This window comes from Passer domesticus, chromosome 4, assembly GCF_036417665.1.
Source record: "Passer domesticus isolate bPasDom1 chromosome 4, bPasDom1.hap1, whole genome shotgun sequence".
Taxonomy (NCBI): Eukaryota; Metazoa; Chordata; class Aves; order Passeriformes; family Passeridae; genus Passer; species Passer domesticus.
Genome location: NC_087477.1, coordinates 60,916,118 through 60,937,215, shown reverse-complemented (window position 1 = coordinate 60,937,215; position 21,098 = coordinate 60,916,118). Strand labels below are relative to the sequence as shown.

Below are 21,098 nucleotides of genomic sequence, written 5' to 3'. Positions count from 1 at the left end.
TTATCCATTCATAAGCTTGTTCTTTCTGCTTGCCATTTTGATCTTCTGCTATTTAACATCACACACAGCATGAATTTACTTAAAAGTAATAGCTACACTGCTTTTCCTACAATCTTATTTTTTTAAATGTGTCAATAAAATATTATACAAATTAAATTTCAAAAAGAATGGGCTCCAGTCCTGAAAGTCTGGACACAAAATTTCTGTAAAAGTACCTATCAAAATTCTTACAAATGGCTATGAATAGGAAAGTTCTGAAATAAAATTTCTTATGATGAAGCAACCCCAAATTCCAATAAAAGCGGCAAAAAACATTAGTGTGCCAGCAAATGAAATATTAAAGCTGGTTTTGACTTTGTGTTTAATACCTAAATACAATATATATATATATATTAAAATTTAATACACTATTTCTTGCTGTTCCTTACAGCAACTGCTCAAGAAACGTCATGCTCTCTAGAAACAAGAAATGTTCACTTTGAACACAGGAAGGCCTACTCCCACTACTGACAGTAGAAACATGAGAAAAAATTAGTTTATTTCCTCTGCCAGTTTCTCTGTATTGTGAGTGTCATGTATAAAACTTCCTTTCAGGAAAACAGTTGAGAACGTGGCTACCTTTTATGGCCAAAAGGAACAAACCCTGGGTTTGAGGGGTTCTTGTTGTTTGTAGTTCTAAAATCGGACCTGTACTTCTCCCACATATTCCATATCTAAACATTTTTTCTTGATAGAGACATAAGTTTCTGCAGAAATCTTAGCAGAACTGGAATTCATCTTTGGCCCCCAGCTCTGGCAGGAAGCAGGGCAGGAGTGGGATCAGAGATTTCCGATGCCTTGCACGCAGCTTTGGTAAACGTTGTCGGGGAGCACAGCAGGTCAGAGCACAGAGGGTGACCTGTGCACACACAACCCTTCCCAGCTCCTGCCCTACTGATGGGGCTTGTGTTCATCTAGGAGAGTCTGCTATCGCCCCCCACCCCCAGATACCTTTCACCAAAAGCACACAACGTTATTGGTACCACATGATTGCAAAAGGTACATTTCTCTTGAATGTTTCCTAAAAACATCCCGACCAGTTCTGTGTTTAGGAAAAGCAGTACCCAGCCAGAAGAAATATGATTCATTATATTCTTTTATAAAGAACATAATGGAATGATTTTATTTCACAAAGAATGTAAGTATTTGGGAAAAGAACTGTAAATGCTTAAAAAAATTCATGAAGATCAAAGCTGGCATCTTTTACTGTGTAAAGCTGTATAACATTTAGGTGCCCCTTAAAACGCTCTATTTATTTCCTGACCTAAGCAAGGTACTACAAAAACTGACTTGAAGGGAAATGTGTAATGCACCCATTTTCTAATGCAAACAAAGAACTCTAATGGTTTATTCATTAGGAGCTAAAACCTTTTTACTTCCCAGCATTCCAAACTGGATTCGCCCCTTTTAGGATCTCTCAAAAATCCGTACCAATGGAAGTGAAAACCAGTTAACCCATTCTCAATTGACTATCAGTCATTTATAAGAGTGAAAAAATTAGAAACCTTTAGTCACCTAAAAAATTAGCCACCTTCCCTTTAAAAAAGTTTAGCCATTGGTAATCAGAATCTTTGAGACAGATAAAACAAGTTTTAGAAAATCTTTTACAGGAAAATATTTTTTTATGCTTGAAATTACATTTGCTATCAAAAGTTAGAGACAAAAAAACCCCAACCCCCTACTATTGCAAGTATCTTGACAATCACAGAAGGGCTTGGGTTGGAAGGGACCTCAAAGATCATCTAGCTCCAACTCCCCTGCCTTAGGCAGGGACACCTTTCACTATACCAGGTTGCTTAGAGCTCCATCCAACCTGGCCTTGGAACCTTTCCAGGGATGGGCATCCACAGCTTCTCTGGGTAACCTGTTTCAGTGCCTCACCACCCTCACAGGAAATAATTTCTTCCCGAGATGTAATCTAAACCTACTCATTTTCAGTTTGAAATCATTCTCCCTTGACTTGTCACTACATGCTCTTGTAAATTGGGTCACCCCATCTTTCCTGTAAGTTCCCTTCAGGTACTGGAAGGTCACAATTAGGTCACCCAGAAGCCTTTTCTTTTCCAGGCTGAACAATTTCAGTTCTCTCAGCCTTTCCTCACAGGAGAGATGTTCCATCCCTCCAATCAGCTTGGTGGCCCTCCTCTAACAGGTCCCTGTTCTTCCTGTGCTGGGACCCCAGAGCTGCTCAGCCCTGCAGGTGGGGTCTCACCAGAGCAGAGCAGAGGGACAGAATCCCCTCCCTCCCCTGCTGCCCACGAGGCTCTGGATGCAGCCCAGGACACGTTTGGCTTTTTGGGCTGTGAGTGCCCATGGCTGGGTCATGTCCAGCCTCTCACCCATCAGCATCACCAAGTCTTCCTTGGCATTGCTGCTCTGGATCTGTTAATCCCCCAGCCTGTGTTTGTACTGGGGGCTGTCCTGACTCAGATACAGCACCCTGTACTTGGTCTTGTTAAACCTCATGAGATTTCCATGTCCCCACTTCTCGAGCCTGTCCAGGTCCCTTTGGATGGCATCCTGTCCTTCAGAAGTGTCAAGTGCACCACTCAGCTTGGTGTCATCAGCAAATTTGCTGAGGGTGTATTTAATGCCTTCATCAATGTCATTAATGAAGATATTAAGTAACACTGGCCCCAGTGCAGATCCCTGAAGGGCACCTCTTATCACTGATAACCACTGGGACTCTCAGCCATTGACCACTAGCCTCTGAATGCAACTATCCAACCACTTTCATATCCATCCAACAGTCTGCTCATCAAATCCATCTCCCTCCAATTAAGAAAGAAGAATGTGGTGGGAGACTGTGCCAAAGGCCTTTCAGATAAATGACATCAGCAACACTTCCCTTGTCCAGTAATGTGGTTATTCTATCACAGCCAGTATTGTCATGTGGGACTTACCTGACCATTATCAAACATGGACACAAAAAGCAGAAGCTTGCTAGTGTTACTCAATCCTTACCATCCTTGTGTCAGGATGGGTACTATGCTAAGATCCTGGACTTTCTTGATGTGAATGCCAATGCTTTCACTACATCAAAATGTCCAGTCAGACTAGGAGACAGCCCACTATTCTGCTCCAAATAAGTAACTTTCACAACCCTGTTTCCACAGCTACATGACATACTACATGACAAACAAGAATTCTATCAAGAGATCAGTCAGGAAGGAAACCTAAGGAAAGACTGCTTCCAGGACAGGAAAGCCTTTAGCATACACTCCTGGTTGCTTCCTACCACAAGGAACAACTTCAGCTCATAGGCAGGACAGTTCAGGGACAAACCTCAGTTTTTTGCAACACCCTTGGGGATTTTCGTACATCAATAACTAGAAGTAATAGTAATAACTAAACCCATTACTTTTCCCTCAATCCAGCTTTTTTCTCCATCACAATAAATACCTCAAGAAAGTATAAGCAAATGCAAACAGTCAGAGCATTGGTAGTACAATTAGTTGGACCAGCAGGAAGACATGCTTTTCCATAGGCAGGAAAAACATACTACAAGACATATTTGAAAACATGTTTTTATACCAAAAGTACTACATATATCTGAAACAAATCAATGTTACACGTGCAGTTTTATGCACCTGACTGAGTTAATCTTGTTCAATGCAGGTTGAACAAAACAGCATACAAGCGATACACTATGAAAAAAGTTTAAAAAATAACCCCCTGCAACAAAAAGAATTTACCCACCTTCTCCTAGGCCCTGGGACAGAGCAATGTGCACTATGCATTAGCAGACTGAAATAGCACCAAGGCAGACAAGAAGAGCAAACACTCACCGGCCATTGTCACGGCCCACGCCCCAGACCCTGATGCTGACGATGGGCTGCGAGTGCAGAACCGTGCGGTCCATGGGGTCAATCAGGTTCAGCATGTCATTCTCCAGTATAAGGTACATGTCTTTGCCCTGCAGTTCCAGACAAAGTACAGTTACACAGTACATCACCCTCTCAAACTGGCTGGCTTCATCTTTACTCAAAGTTCTGGGTTGTTCCAAGAGCGAATGAAAAAAACTTCATATGCTTCTGGTGTGAAAAAGATTTAAGATGTTATCTTTCTACTGTATTTTTAAACAATATTAGTCACAAAAAAGCTTTGATGTCTTTTAAATACTCATTCAGATCCAAACTACTGAGTTATTCAACAAGCTACGTGTTCATCTGTTTTTCAGTAAATTCTTCCAAATATATGAGAAATCATGGTCTGTACTCATAGTAAAAGCTTATATCAAAACCTGTACTTTTGAGGCAGAGTTCCTTCCTTCAAAGTGTTTTGCTTGCATAAAATTTAAACAATGGATTATGGGAACAGACTGCAATTTGTACATGTCAAAGATTTACTCTTTGAAGAAAGATTAAAGGGAAAACCCCAGCATTAAAACCTGCATGTGAATTCTGCTAGTGACTGCAGAATCTTGAAGCCAGGACTTCTCCCCAGTTCTTCTGGCATGTAAGAACAAGGATAATGCTTTTTTCTCCTGTAGGAAACAAATTTAGATAAAATTCTCCTTTTGATGCTAATTCACAAATGCTTATCTTCCTCCTCTTGACAGCATTTGTTATAGGTCTGCTGCCTCCTCTACCACATGTAATACCCCTCTTCTTGGAGGCTGTATACATATTCCTCACACCATGAGCTCTACAGAAATGATCCTGGACCTATTGCTGAGCAGTAAGACAAGCTCCTGATCTGAAGGTGGAAGCTGTCAGCTAAATACAGAGTAATTTGTTTCCTCTCTTTTGTGCCAGAATCTATACATGAACAGAAAGAACAGAAAGGGTCTGAATCCCTACTGACAAATGTTTCAAAACTGACCTTTTTCTTCACCTCAGTGACACAGAAACCCTTTCCCAACTTGGTTACAGCGGCTCAAGTCTTTATGATGTCTACTTTTGTGTCTGTGTAAGAAATACATCCATACTCTGTGAGGGCTTTCTGCCACTGTCAGTAGGCAAGGCAGCAAGGGGCAGGCACTGCCCATCTCCCCTCCCAACCCCAGAGCTCCTAACAGGGATTCCAAGGGAAGCTCTGACACAGAGCTGGCACTGCAAGCACCAAGAGGGATGTGGGAGACACAGGTGACATCTGGTATGAGCAAAGCCAACTCAAGCATTTTTTGCCTGATGGGAAAAGCACATCTGTGGCTGAGATGCAAGGCTGGATATATAGGCTGCTTCTACAGAAGCAGAAACAGATGTAGCTGTGATAGTCACGCAAAAAAAAAGGGGTAAACCAGAAATACTGAGATGTTAGTGGCAGACAGAAAAAGACACACCACGAATTAAAAAAGCGAGAAATTTGCTTGGAGGTCAGAAGCAGTAAACAAATTGTGTGAAGAATGATACCAAGTGTGACAAAGATTGCTTTTTGGACCCATTTTATACTTATATATTTGTTCCAGAAGGAAATTATTACAAGAAGGAAAGATATGTTATTAATGCAAAATACACTGGGATTAGAGTAACAAAACAGAATCCAAATTAGCTGGAAAAAAATTGGAGAATGGGCAGATAAGCAACATAAGTCACAGGAAATGATCCTTGCAATGCTCAGGGGATCACTTGTCTGCAGCCAGAAGCAATATATTTTGCTAAATTTTGTTGCCTTATTATACAAAAGCAATTTTAGAGATGAAAGCACTGCATAGGTCAAAAAGAAATTATTTAGACAGGCTAGGAGCTTGAACATAGGCTGTAATGTCTCAGACTGCTGAAGAGCTGCAGAGATCTGGTGGTTTGAGGTGAGGAAGAGCCATGGAGGGAAAGTGAATAAAGGAAAGAAAGGCTCAATCCCAGCAGTTTTTTATGGAAGTCTTACAGGCTGCAGTATATAGGTCAATGGCAAGAAGGTATCTTTTCCATGTAAGTGATATTCTAATGTACAGAAATGTAATTCATGGCAAAAGAGCAACACAAACAGGTGAACAGCCATTTTCTGTTTAGATTTTACAGAGCAGTAGCAGTTCAAAATTTAGATGTAATTTCTTTTGGAGAAAAGGGCAAATTCCACATTAAAGCCATTAACAAAGCTTCTGCAGGGTCAGGATTTTACCCAGGGTGTGGGAGGTTTTGTGGTTTGTTTTGCAGTTTTTTAAATCATGAAAACTTGGATCTAGTCTTAAGCCACATTTCACTTTCATTACATTCTAGCTAAAGTAAATCTTTAGGTAATCTTAAAATTCCTATGTGCAGTCATTTAGCTCCATAATAGATTCCTGCTGTAATTGCTCCATCTGATACATCAGTGATGGAGTATAATTTTCTCAGGTTTCTCTCTAAGACATGCCTCTTCTAATCACTCTTGAAGCCTTACATTGCAGGCAGGAAAATGTGGTTGGATGTAATGAACTCTTTGAATATCAGGAAGACAATTTACTTCAGGAGCCATCTATCCAAGCACAGTATCTCTATTGTTTTGTCAGGCTGATTTTTTTTTTTTTAATGAATAGCACTCTTAATTTAAACATCCATTCAAGAGGACCAAAACTTTTTATCAGCTTAGCTTGAAAATCTGCAAGGGTTTCCAACAAAGAATAAGGGGATTGACAGATATAGAAAAAATGTGAACATTAACTCTTAAAACAAATCATGAGGGTTCAAAGTTAACAATATCTTTCAAGTTGATCAAAGTGCTGCTATCTGAAAAAAGGATGAGACTACACACATGTAAAGATACTGGGTTTTTTTCTCTCCTGGGGTCAGCAGTAAGTCCAAAGCCCATGACTGACACATCTCTAATTGCTTGTATTGCTATATTATCTAAAGAAAACTGTTCCCAGGTGTAAGAAAGAAAGGAAAACAATACTGTCTTGTTCATTTATATGTACAATATATAGTTCTTACACATAAAAATCCTTCTGAAATTATTTTAAATGGCTAGAACACTGGAAATGTGTTCCTTTACACATAATTTTAATTTTTAAGGGCACTTTCTCCCAATTGCTCCCCCAGAGTGTCTTGGCATTGCTGTGTCATAGTTAGGACGGTGAACTGGAGCCATAGACTTCAATAATAACTTGGGAGACTGAATGTTATTTTTTCCTGAAATTTTTACTGAAATGTAGACAAGCCTTTCTTTTGATTTCTTCTTTGTTTGGCAGAGCCATTTTTCTTAGATCATACAAGGGAAAGTTACAACATTCACTCTTTTGTCAGTTTTGTATTCAGCTCTTGTGTGGCCAATCCACATTAGTGCAACCCTTCTGAAATTATGTCAGGAGAGAAGTAGAAAACGAGATTTGACAGAAGTTTAGGCTGTTCCACAAACAATCAAATGACAAAAATGTTTTACTGAGGCTTTGTCTCCTATGCTCTCGGTATGTCCCATCTTTTCTCTTCTTTTATCACTTACTGACCCCTCAACATCTTCCACTTCCTCATCTGTCCCCAGCACACCTATTTTCTACATCACAACCTAAAGCTCCCTTCAATTTTCCTCAAGTTCCCACAGTCATCCTCTCTTTGCTGCCAGCTCAGAAAGAAGCAGAGAGCAACTGTGATTCAGCCAATGAAGGTACACTGACCCTTCAGCAAACCTGCAAAGAGGAAAGCTGGGCTCTCTCTTTTTCCCTCAGTGGGTGGGAATCTGGCATCCTTCAAAACTGGATGACTCTGGTGCAGAGATTCAAGAGTTATTGGAGAGAAGCCAACAGATAGACTGATGACATATAATTAATTTCCTTCTGAAACACTGATAAAATAATCATCGTGAGATAAACCATCTGTCCATCAGTTCCAATCTTCTCATATATTTCAGAACAAAACCCTGCCAGTGTGGGTTTCCTTAAAGCCCTTTGTCATTGTGAAACCTTTGAAAATGTTGTTACAAAGCATCACTTTTGGCTCTCTGGTCAAGGAGAAGACTTACACTGAATTTCAACAGTTTGGCCTGTGTGTCCCCAACACTGCCACTGCACAGGTGTGTACTAGTACAGAGGTAACATGAAAGTGAGGTCTTTGTGGCATCTGCTGTCCTGAGCAGTTTGAAACAAAGAAGTTTCAACACTTTCCTGAACCCTTTTATATATTTGGCAGTGCCAGGCTGAGGTAGTGAAATCCCAAACACAGAACATGGAAGTAGCTGTCTAGGGAATTGTTCTTTTGAGATGTTTTATGGCACTAGGGGTATGTTCCAAGAGGAGGAGAACTTCACTCTCTTCTTACCTCTCCCCAAATGCCAACAGTGTCTCTGATGTCATTTTTACAGTAAGAGAGTTGCCTGATGCAATTGTTCACAGCAACACTGCTCTTTCCAGGAGCCAGATCTTCTTCTGCCATTTCAACCCAGCCCAGAGATCGCACAGCGAAGCACTAAAAAGAAATAAAAACCATCTGTCATACAACAGCAACTAGGCAGTTAATGCTAAAGGTCTCCATCTAGAACTGGAAAAAAAATTAAGGCCTTGTAGATGGGCTTACACTCAAAGATAAGTAAATGAAAATATAATTTGTGAATGGCAAGGTGAAAACATTCAAAGGAACAAAGAATGCATGACTTGCTATGAAAGGTGTCTGTGGAGGTAACAGCAATGCCTTCCAATAAAATAATTTTGCTAACATAAAGGAGGAAACAAGGGAGCAGTAAATATTACGGTACATACAAATACAAAAACAATAAAGGAAAAAACACAACTATAGATAGAGTAGAATTGAAATTTTAGCTAGAATCTAGAGCTCTAATTGAAAAGAAAGAAAAGACTACTGGGTTATGTCTCCTGTGAGATGGCCACTGTCTGGCTTTTGACCAGAAAATTACACTTTTTTTGTGGATTACAGCAATCACTTCTATAGTAAGTTTACCTAAGGTACCAAACAATAACAAATTCAAAGCTAAGAAGAAGAGAAGTATCATAAGAGAAAAGCAGGCTTTTTCTAGAAGAAATTCAAAATTACCTTTAAAACAAAACACTCTAATTATACATTTGTTAGTAGAATGATGTTTAGCCAACCAGAGCACTCAGCTGGCAGAACAAGCCAAGGCAACATTATTTTGCACATATGGTACTTTTTGCATACAAAACAAAATGGAAGAAATTGAATGGCACCATCTCTACCCTACACCTATTAAGGTAAAGAATAAAATGTGTTTATTCTGAAAAAACACCAAACCCTGCTCATTTGCTCTCAGGCATTACGGTGGGAGAAACACAGACCTCACACTAAGTCAATAAGAGTTTGTTTATGAGATCAAGGCTTCTTCCAGAGAAGGTTACAGGTTTTTCACTCTGAGCTACAGCATTGGGCTCAGCAGGCTGGTTGTACCTCCTGAGCAGACCCACCAATGCTTCAGATAGCCCCTAAAGGCTCAGCAAGAGCAGACCAGCACTCATGGTTGAGTGCTGCTGCCTTGTGCCACACAGCTTTCCTTGCTGTCAGCAGCATCCTGCGGGCCCTTGGGAAAGCAGAGTGTGATCCTGGGAGCTGCAGGAAGGCAGGCAGTGCTGGTGACTGCTGGGAGCCCTGCTGCCTCCAGCAGCACACTGCCACAGCAGGCCCATGCTGCAGCTACCAGTCCTTCTTCAGATGTGCAGTAAATAAATCAGCTTCAGAGCTCAAAAGCTGAGTCTTCACTTGCCACCTTCTAAAACCTGCTGTGAAGTCAGTGAGCTGATGAAGCTCACACACCATCACTGGTGTGTCCTTTGGGAACAGCTGCCCTCAAAAAAACCCTACTCCAGAACACCAAGGTATTTTAAATATGCATAATGTGTCAACTTTAGCAAACTAAGGAAGGAATACAATTCACCAGTGGATAAAAAGATTAATGAGTTTCTCCTTCCCTTTAAAACTTCTCTCCTCCTTCAGTTTGCACAATGCACTCCAGGCTCCCTCCACCAAGCAGGAAAGCCAGGTGAAGAGCCTGCTTCCTGAACCTCTGGTACCCACTTCAACAAGCCACTAACCAAGCATCTCATCTCATCTCAGGTATCAGACAGCAAATACACTCTGCAATTGCATAAAACCCTTTAGACTGTAGATAAAAAATTAAAGCCTTTCATGCCTCCAGCTTTTTGTGGATTTTTTTTCTTTTTTTTTGCTTTGCAAACAAGGGAATCAACATGCAAATTCTCCCACACTGCTGCTTCCTGACCCAGCTCTGCTGGAAACCCACAAAAGTGCTGGCTTTCAATTCTGAAGGGCCGTGAAGGAGAAGGTGAAAGAAGAGACAAAGGAGGGGTCAATACTCAGGGGTGCTCTTCACTTCAGGGCCACACAAGATACAAAAAACCCCCATTTTTTAGCAATTATTAAGGTGGTCTAATCTTAAGATTGCAGAATTGTTTCAGGCACATTAGATGCTCATGAATCTTGCTAAAAGTGCTGCTATACTCACTAAGGTATTAAATATTTATCTTTGCAAGCTTTAAAAAAACTGATTCTACTGTACCAGAAGAAAGGGTTTTTTTACAGGTATTTAAATATTAAACTGAATAGCAGAATACTGGCAGAGGGAAACATTTTCTAAATCATAAGAGAGGTGAAGAACTAAATATGTACAATAAGCATACTGTTTCCTTCTTGCTCTTCACATTTCAGCCACATCTGCAATTTGTTAGCTGCTTTCTGAACACAAGGATAAATATGGAATCACAGAAGGCTTTGGGTTGGAAAGGACCTTAAAGATTGTCTAGGTTCAATCCCCTGTTGTGGGCAAGGATACCTCAGACCAGACCAGATTGCTCAGAGGCCCATCCAACCTATATGGTCCTTGCACTGAACAGAGTGTATCTTAAGAAGGCCAAAAATGATGAAAGACTATCAATTCAACTTGACAGCAGGTAAACCTCTTATTAGTAAAGACGTTTTGCTATTTTTTTCCTGGCCTTTTTTTATTTTATGTTTGAAATTCTCTAGTGGCAGCATCCACTGTGTTTATACAGCCCCGTACTGCCAAAACAGTAAAGTGAGCAGAACACAACACTCTTGCCTACCCCACATATTGCCCTCCATGTGAAGGACCTGGCTTCCTTCCCTGCTTCACTTCCCTTTTGGTGCTTCCAAGTGAGGTAGGCATGAGAAAGCCCTTGGCTTCTGGCACCTGACAAGTTTTTTGTGTATTTCACAAGAAGCCTTACCATAACCCAAACAAAATGCTTCAGAACAGCTTCAGAAAACAAACCAATTTCCAAAAACTCACTGCAAACAAAAACATCTCAATAAACCCTAAAAAGACTCAACATTCTACTCACAAGCCAATGCATGTACCTGAGTATATATATAAAAGTAGGTTTCTTTTGCTCAAAATACACCTAAAGGCCAAAAACTTGGTATTTTGTGGCTAAGTGAATACATGTGCTGATGTGGCTCAGCAGTCATGGCTGACCTCATGCAGATTTTCAGAACTAGAAAATAGGAGGACCCAGTAACATGAAACACACAGCAGGGTCCACTCAGCATCAATAGAGCAGAAGTATATAAATACACAAATGTGGAGTGGGAAAGAGGTGGAAGTCTGAGCATGCCTGCATGTCTGTCTTCTCTGTATAGTGCCAGCAGCTGGATTGTCAGAGATCCACTTCATGTTTTATTGTAGATTGCTTTTTTCCTCTCTCATTATTTGACTTAGAGGTTCTCTTCTCTTTAAAACAAAAGAGCACAAAAGCCAGCAGAAACAAACCACCTAGTGTCCCCAGTCAGATATGACCTAATTTTTAGGCCATGGCTGGCTGAGTCAGGCATGACAGCAGAATTGCCTAGAACTCTAATACATTAACACAGCATCATGTCCCCTGCCTCCCACCAATGACACTGACAAGCCAAGAGTCAAAGTACTTCCTCTGACCCCAAAGAGCTTTGATAATGCACTCTGTTGTCTTCTGCAACTAACACCTAGAGGCAAACCAAGCCAAGCTAAAAAAACAGAGCTTTTCTTCATTAAGAGTCTATGAGCTCATTCCTGGCAATGCCAGCTTGTTATGCATCTCTGCTCAAGGCTTAGACATAATTAGTGGCAATTAATAATTATTGGCCCGTCATAATTTCAAAGTAATTCCAATGTCAGCTTTTGTCTTACAGTAGTCTGTCTATTTTCTCTTTTAGAGAAAGTTTTCTGTGCCTGGTCAGGTTGTCTGCTTGCCCTTTTTGCCAGACTTTTTTCAAGAGCTGGCAAAGAAAAACAGATTTGAAGGAAACCAAAAGAAGTTGATAAATACAGCAGGCTGAAAGATACTTAGGAATTGTATACTGTCCAAACATTGCTGTTTGGGATTGGGAAGATCAAAGGCACTACCACAAACATTGCATGGCTGAGAGAAGTGAATGAAAAAAATGTCACTTAAACCATGGTAAGTCAATAATCTTGTATTTTCATCTTGACTGAAGACTTCACATTTCCTGCCTGGATACCCAGGACATTGTGCAAAGTAGTTACACAGAGGAAAAAAAATCCACCTTATCACACACTAGCCCAAGAAAAGACAGGTGAACAAAAATGAAAACACAGCTACTGCTGCCTGGTTTTACAGTTCTGGGGAACCTATGTTCAAATAGTTGCAAATCCAATTAATGTTTCAGGGTTAATGATTTGTAACTAAGAACCAAACTCATAAATGCTGTAATCTGAACTCTGTATAGAGCTGTAAACCTCTCTTGCAGTGCAGTTCTGATCCAAAACATTGCCTAAAGCTGGGGAACTTTAGGATTGAAGAAATGAACAAACCACAGATCACACTTTTGCTCTTTGGCATTGCAAATCCTTCAACAAAGGGCAGGGTCCTGCTCTGCAGCTCTTTCCCAAGAGGAACTCTGGAAGGAGCTTTGGCAGGGACAAAGAACTGTGACACAGTTTTAACCATAAGCAAATGCACACTCTAGCTGTTGCCTCATGCAGTGCTAAGCATGCAGCCTTAAAGAAAATAAAAAAAATTGAGAAAGACAAAGCAGATGCAATCCCCTACTAAAACGAGGACAAGACATAAAGTGCACATGACTGATGGCAGAGTAGTTTTGGAAGCTGGATGGATCATACAAGTGTGGATAGAAAAGATCCCACAACAGGGTGAAAGTGAATTAGAGCATCAGCTTGAGAACAACTAATGTACATTACCAAACCACAGACAGATTGCTTTTCATATTACACAGCTGTTGGCAGCCACTATGAACACATCTGCATTAAGAATATGTTTGCCTTGATGCTTTAAATATGTGCTACTTGTTTCTTCTCTACTTCCAAGCCCACAGGACTTGGTTTTGAGTAATTTCCCTTTGTTTCCTTTTATATTTTTCCTTTTTAAAGGTTATATCTGCCTGCAGACACATAAATCACTACAATATTTAATAAGACCTTTTATCACAGACCACTGAGCAGGTTTGTGCCTGAGACACAGCATGTAGGTCACATAATTAACCATTTATTATGCAGCAAACATAACCTCCAAAATTTCAATTGCATTTTCTTTGATAGTTTGAAAAAAAAAAATCTATCATATTATTTTGTGCTTTGGAAGCATAATATAACATCTTTCTATTCTGAGGAAGAAGTGTGTTCCAGTTTATTTGCCTGCTACATAGCAAGAAAGATTACATTGATTTCAGATGAAAATACTGGAGAAGATCAAAGAGTAAAAGGAAAATAAAAAGAACTTATGCAATTAATGAACAAGCACTTTCATTCAATTGACATGAAGAGACTGCAGTGCATCTCCTTTCCCAAAGAAATATTCACAGATGTAACATAAAAGTTCTTAGCTACAAAAAATTCAAAATGCTTAATCAAAACCAACTAATAAGACTTTTCAACATTTCCAGCTTCTGGTTGTAGTTCATCTTGTATTACTTGAATTACTGAAAATGCACATGAAATACAAAAACAAGCACAGAAATATTCAGGTCACAACAGAATTCAGAAAACACTAATATTTCAGGCAGATGATTATAAACTAAATTCCCCTAGAATTAAATATGGGGACTTTACAAGTATTATAAAATAACCTTTATAATACATTACTTCTTTACAGGAGGTCAGTATCCAATTTTCTGCTCTCACAGTCCCTTACTCATTCTCCAAGCCACTACAGTCTCCTTTTTCCAGACCTGCAGACTACAATGTGTAGGATGACAAAAGTTCCTCTCTTGTTTTGAGCTTAATGCTTCTGTGTCAGTGGTTCCCCCTGGCTTACAGCCAGAGGTCAAATCTGCTCTACCAAGGCAATAAAATATTGCAGGAACACTGCACTGGTTTAGATCTTTTAAAATCCAGCCATTTGAGCAAAAAATAGAATGGATGCTACTATTCTCTAACAGCTCCTTCTGAAGAAGAAATTAAAATAATCTTATTCTTTTCTCTAGTCTTCTCAGCAAGAACAGATTTTTCACTTTAGATGCTTTACAGATACCTTGACTTCAGGTCCTAAAGGGATGGGTTTATGCATTGTGCTTTGAGCTAAGGGTGCCTTGGGCTTCATTTTGATACAGTGAAATAAAACCTGTGCTTCCTCATTTAAGAAAAGGCAGTCATATTTTTCACTAGAAACTAATAAAGGATGTTCAGATCCGGGTCTATCTTGCAGAGTAACTGAACTGTTGGGATAACTCAAGCAGATTTCACTGTTCTGTGACACACAAACATGACCCCAACAAACACACACATTATGCTTTGTCAGTAGAGACAAGCCCTGCAGGAGTTTACAGAGCATAAAGAAAGTGTGCATTTATTTCTTTAAAACTAATGCTCTGCACTTGTTAACTTTAACCTTAAATGCTGTATTTTCCCAATGTAGGCTCTTCTTCAGGCTGACAGATATATAAGTGCTTCTAATACCACCAGCAGTACTTTATTTAGTACTGTGGTGCATAAATTCAAAGGAAATATGCATGACATCCAAATTTTAAAAGAAACAAAAACCCCTGAAGAGCTCCCAACCTTTAAGTGAACTCTTGACCTTATGAATCAATGGAGAAAAACCTTCCAGCTTCACTAAAGTCAGAATTTCATGTCTCATTAGAAGCAACATTATTATAAGTAATTTGATTTCTGCAGAAATTATGTTTACAACAGGATCCAAAGTCAATGAAGTTAAATCACTATTGACCAATTCCTGCTTTTCAAAAAAGACTCAAATAAGCACAAATCCAGAACCCAGAAATCTTGAGCCCTGGTGGAGCTCCCACATTCGAGGACCCGATTACTGTCAGGCTGTTTCCTTGAAGCACCACGGAGTCATCATCTCCAAACATATGGAATAATGCATAACTGTGCAACATGGCACTATGATGCACATATGCTTCATATATATATGAAACACATCTCATGCTTTCAATCTCTTAAGAGATAAATATTATCCCTTTTCTCTTGGATGAAATGCAGAAATTTTGACAAGGAAAATGTCTAATTTTTTAAAGTGAAATTTAGAATTAGAACTAAAAATAAATATACATGCTGGCTAGAGCTATCTAAATATTGCTCTGTCATTCAACTAAATGTTCCACTTTAATTGATTTTTAAATGAACTTCCTCCATAAATGCACCTTTCAGCTAGTCCAATGGACAAATAACTCACCAAGTTTGTATCATGCTGGTTTTATAACATGTATGTGCAATATATAATAGAAATAAATATACATACTTATATATACCCCAGCACTTTTTTCCATTAAAAATCTATGCCATGGAATGGTAAACACTGTAACATTTCAAACTAGAACAAGCTATTTCCCTGAGCTGCCCTAAACTGGCAAAGTAATGTAAATAATTGAAGAGAAATACAAAAATATCTGTAATTTCATTTTGTAGCAATACAATGAACAGACATTCAAGAGGCAATTCACAGTGAACAGGCCATTCCAGAGCTGAAGCTGACAGAGGCTACAGAGATTGTTTCAGAGGTGAAATGGTTGGTCTCAAGTGGGGAGCATGAAGGGCTGCAAGCTGTGATTGCCTCTGCACTGTGCCAGCAAAGCTGCTGGGGAGCTGCCAGGGATGTGTGCCAGCAATTTCAGCCCAGGCTGGGCTAAACTGGGAGCTGCTTGCTGACAGAATCCATGGGTCTGCAGAATGGCCACAGACACTTTTTGCCTGTGGCACATGAGTATGGTGAGCTGCTGCTTCTCCCAGTTTCTGTCCATTCCTGAGGGTTCCTTCAACAACCACACACTAAGTACTGCTGGTTCATTAAAAGTTTACTGTGTGGCACCATAAAACAGGGAATAAACTGTGATTAAAAACTACTAAAAATAAGCAACATTAAAGTATTAGAAAGTGAAGATTCTTCCAAAAAAAATTTTTTTTTTGCTTAGATCAGCACCCTGGGGTTTTCTGTGTTCTACTGAACCACCACAGTTTGTTATATGGTTGTACACAGCAAGATGCTGTACACAGACTCCAGCCAAGAAAAACTGGACTGTGCACCTCCATGAGAAAAGGACTGAAGATGACACTGGCACTTTGACCTAGTGAAACAACAGAAACTGCCACCATGGAAGAAACAACATCACTTAAAAAAAAATTTAAAATAGGTATATTCATGTTTTCTCAACTGTAGCCAGCACTTCCTAGTATGCCATGCCTGAGAGGCCACAGCAGCACACTGGGTGTCCCACAGTTGCAATTCCAGAGGCAAGGCTCCCTCCAGTGTCACCTCACCTGACCGGCAACTGGGGAAGCTGCCTCCCCACAAGGACAGTGGTCGCTGGCAAGCACCCAAACTGCCCACACAACCTGGCCACTCATGGCAAAGGCAGTAATTGTTCCCAGGGCAAAGCATGACCCACACAGCCTCCATCTGCATCAGTCGTCCTCCTGCAATGCACTTGGCACCTGTGCTCTTACTTACCCCAGCAATGATTCCTGGTCAACACACCTGTGACAGACACTGCCACTGTAAACACTGGAACTTCACTGGCCATGGAGATATTTTGCTTTGATTTGAAACAAAATGTGTTCCTATGATTTATCTTCTCTTTTCCCAATCCTGCAGAAATCTCCCAACCCAGTGCAAACCTTTTGTACAGCACATCTTAACAAAACAAATCCTGATAATGCCCCCAAAGTCGAGATGTAATTCTTGCATTATGTAACTGGAAAACAATAGTAAATATTCAAGCAGTTTTCATTCTCATTTGCATGAGGAATGGCTTTGTGATGTGTTTTTCTAAAGAAGACTAGAAGTAAAATGTCACCTCTACATCCCTCCTACTGGCTGGGCACTCATGTCCTGATTGTGCATGTTAGGTTCACAGTTAATTAGATCCCAGAGCTATATGGCATCCCTAGGAGTGAAAGACATGTAATATTTTGCAGGATCTCATTATAATCTTGAATAGCTTGAGAAATTGGCTGCATTATCTCAGATATTTATATTTTACATACAGTATAACAAAAAACTATACTGTAACTCGGTATGCCCTTATAAAGTAAATCCATGAAATTTGGGAAAATGATGCATCTTCCTTGCCCTGAACTCATCTTCATATTTGATTAAACAAGACTCCATTTAGAAACAAGATGGAAGCAAATATCCTCTAGACAGAAATCTGTATTATGATGTACATCACATCATGACATTAGGAATTTTTACCTAATGACACAACAGATGTCAACAGTAACAACTATCCTTCACAGAGATAAAAAACAAGCAAACACATTCTCTGAAAGGTCTAATGCACGATATGAAAAAGACTATTTAAAAAAATAAATCACTGAGGATATGTAGTTTAGTGCTTTAGTTGGCTATTTCTAAAACTGCTTTTGAAGCAGAACATTTTCAAGCACCTGCATCATTTACCTGCAGCAGCTCTGTAGATGTGAGGGTGCCTTAATGCTGCTAATGGCAAACAGCCAAATTCAGAAACAAACCAGTTTAGAAACAGCCACCCCCACCACTCACCATTGCTACCCAGGAGCTGCAAAGGTGGAATGGCAGATTACACTTGAATCAGGTTTTCAGGAAGACCAGTCAAAGCAGAAAAAACCCCACAAAAATACTTAAGAAGAAGCTTGAAATTAATACATGGGTTTATACACTGTGATTCCCTTATAAGGGTAAAGAAATAGGTAAAGATTTCTTCCAGTGCTATTTCCTAGGGAATGAAAACAAAAGATTGTTTTGAAAGAAACAAATTCCTAATCCAAAAACCAAGCAAAAATACCACCTTTAGAAGAAAAACTGTTGAAGATACCCTACTTCTCTTTTAGATTTCATCTACTTTTGAAAAGAGACTTAAGATGGAATAAACTTCTCATATTTAATTAATTGAAATTAATTTAATTGAGGCTTTTTGCAGCATTTTGTAAGCTCATGAGAAGACTGTAATCCAGCCTGAGGTGGACTGCTGGAAAATGCTGAATAATCCCTGTTTGAACCAAGAATTTAGAAGCTGCTCTGAGTGTAAGAAAAGAATCCTTTCTTGGGATTGCTGGACATGGCAAAAGCTCCTCTCAGGCTAAGTCTTCACTTGGATCAGAAATCAGATCCATATCCATCCCCAAGGACACACACTTATTATTTACACATGATCCTGTGTGTAGGCAGAGTGTTTTCTTCTGGAAAAGACCAGAAAGAAGCAAATATACAATGCTCCCAAAACACATACACCTGCTTCCATAGTAAGAAAAGCAATCAAGATATGGATATTAAATCTTTGGGGAGCACATAGTATTTTGTAAAATTATTTTGATAATGCTTAGATTATTTTGATTTACAGGCCACTTTCAGAACAGCCACAAGTCAGCTTGCCAAAGGGCATCTGGTTAAACCCTAAAGGCCAGGTAATCCATAGAAATTCATCACCAACTCACTTTCCATGTCTCCAAGTATGTTTTCATTCATCTACAGGTGAATCACTAAATTTAAATACTTGTTATCAACATCTCCTGATACTCTCTCCCTTGGAAATAGCTTCATTCTCTTCCTTTGAGATCCAGAGTATTTATTGGTTTCTAAAGTAGAAAACAGTCTTTTGGAATAAATGCCTAGGACTTCCACAGGTTTAAATACATTCTTCCCATTCTTAGAAACTATATAGCTAAAACTGGTCTAAAATGGAGAGGCTGGAAAAGTGAAGCTTTGCTGAGCATACCAATGTGGATAGGGAATCTGAAAACCCATGCCATTCCTAGGGACAGTGACAGGTTTCCCAGGAGGTTCTGTTTCTATATAGGGACATAAGAAAAAATTTAGCACCTTCCTATGTTTTTACATAGGGACATCATATTTTATAACAATGGAAAAAAGACAATCCAGAAGAATTTACAGTCTGGGACTGTTAAAAGCATCTTTTGCCTTCCTTGAAACTCAATTAGGAAGGCACATATTGCTCTATAAATTAACCAGGAAGGTTAAGATCTGTCTCCTGGGAAGCACCAATTCAAAACTCATTTCTAGCTGTGCATGTTTCACATGCAGAATTAGGATCCTCATCAAGCACAATAAGCCATCTCTTCAAGAAATTTCTACCAAAATAAATTGATGATACCAAGAAGCTGGATGTAATAATTCTCCTCTTTCCACTTCACCTTTATGACCTTCTGCAGACAACCTGACCAAGATGCCACGGACATGAAACTATGAACTGCACCTTAACCACATGATACATAGAGAAACATTAGTTCTTTACTGATAATTATGAACACTTAAATGTGTTGCTGCATAAATCACTTTTTTTACAACAATTACATGAATTATATGACAAGCATTTCCCAGGCATTTTTGCAGTCCTTCAATCTTTGCAGAAGCTGACTCTCTGCAGGAAGACAACTACTAAAGCTTCCCACAAGGTGGCATGGTTCCCTTTGCTGAAATACAGCATTAAATGTGCCACAGAGACACTGTTTTTTTCCACAAATGTACTGGCCAACGTAATGATTAGGTTTAAATAGGTTTGAGATCTCTAACATACCTCTAACAAAGTTCATTTTAACAAATTCTTCCAATAGATAAGTTTAAGGGGCTAAAAAAACTTTCTTCTCTTATGATGAAATGAAGAAAAAGGATTTATCTGTGCTTGCTGCCCCACAAAAGCTTCAATCAAAGATAAGTAAGGCAGATAATACAGCAGGGGAGAGCCTAAAAGGCTAAAAATATCTGATTTTTTTCAAGTCATCAGTTTCAAATCCTATCAAACTTCTTTCAGTCTCTCCATATTTCGGGTAAAATGGACTAGCAAGGAATCTACCTACCCCATCCCCTTCCTATCCATGTGAGAAAGAAAGATCTCAGAGCATTTTCCACAGAAGATTGTCCCTGCTGTTTCTGGACCACTTGCCATTCCTGTGACATATGGCCATACTTGTCCTGTCCTTGGGGCAGCTCTGCCCTCAGCCTCTCCTGCTGCAAATCAGTGTCAGCACTGCTGAGCTTCACCTGAGGACCTCACAGTATCTGCTGTGGTCACTGCTGCCCCAGCACAGCATCTGCATTGGGCAGAAATCAGGCAAGGTGCTTTGACTCAAGTGATTTTTAAAAAGGCAAAAACATGTCTAGTTTCTCCTCTATTTCTTGTCTTACTCCTCTCAATCACTTCTGTGACTGTTTCAGTGCTCAGTTTTGATTACCCTTATAAGCATTATCAGCACAGTTTTACCTGAACTGGTAAAACAAAACCAGTTGTGATAGACAAAAGAGGACAAGCTTTTGACACTGTCCCATTTCACAGACACCAGAGAGGTACCTGATCCATAAATACTGAAGTTTAAACAGCAAGTGAGAGAGGGAAGGGAGGTGATGGTACAAGTTACTTGTCCACAAAACTACTGCCATGGTCCTCCATGTAGGAACAGCTCAAAAAATACTCAGTGCAAATCACCTGGTAAAGTCAGAGACATACCAAAATACAGCCTCCCTTTAAAGCTTTCCATACCATAAGGCTCATCATGAAAGGAACAACTCTATTGTTCTCAGGACTGCAACCTAAAGCTTCTCCACTCCTTCAACTCCATTTACTGTGCTCAGAATTTAGTGCTTGTCATTGTAAAGGGCATAGCTGAAACTCTTGCTTTTAAGCTACCAGCAAGCCAAGCAAAGTACAACTATTTACATCTGAATTAAATATCACAAGCCAAATAATCAAGATGACAAAGAAAATTAAGTGCCATGATCAGTCTGTTTTCTCTCTTAA

At 39.6% G+C, this 21,098-nt stretch overlaps 1 protein-coding gene across 13 annotated transcripts in view; it reads right to left on the bottom strand.

The window, feature by feature from the left end:
• APBB2 (amyloid beta precursor protein binding family B member 2) overlaps nucleotides 1-21,098 on the bottom strand; it is a 162,821-nt gene that overhangs the window by 33,959 nt on the left and 107,764 nt on the right. For all 13 annotated transcript variants that reach the window (XM_064418307.1, XM_064418317.1, XM_064418319.1 and 10 more), the window contains 2 exons: nucleotides 8,211-8,357; nucleotides 3,828-3,955 (listed from right to left, as the gene is read on the bottom strand). In XM_064418307.1, the coding sequence (XP_064274377.1) occupies nucleotides 3,828-3,955; nucleotides 8,211-8,357 (275 nt within the window). The remainder of the gene's footprint in view (nucleotides 1-3,827; nucleotides 3,956-8,210; nucleotides 8,358-21,098) is intronic.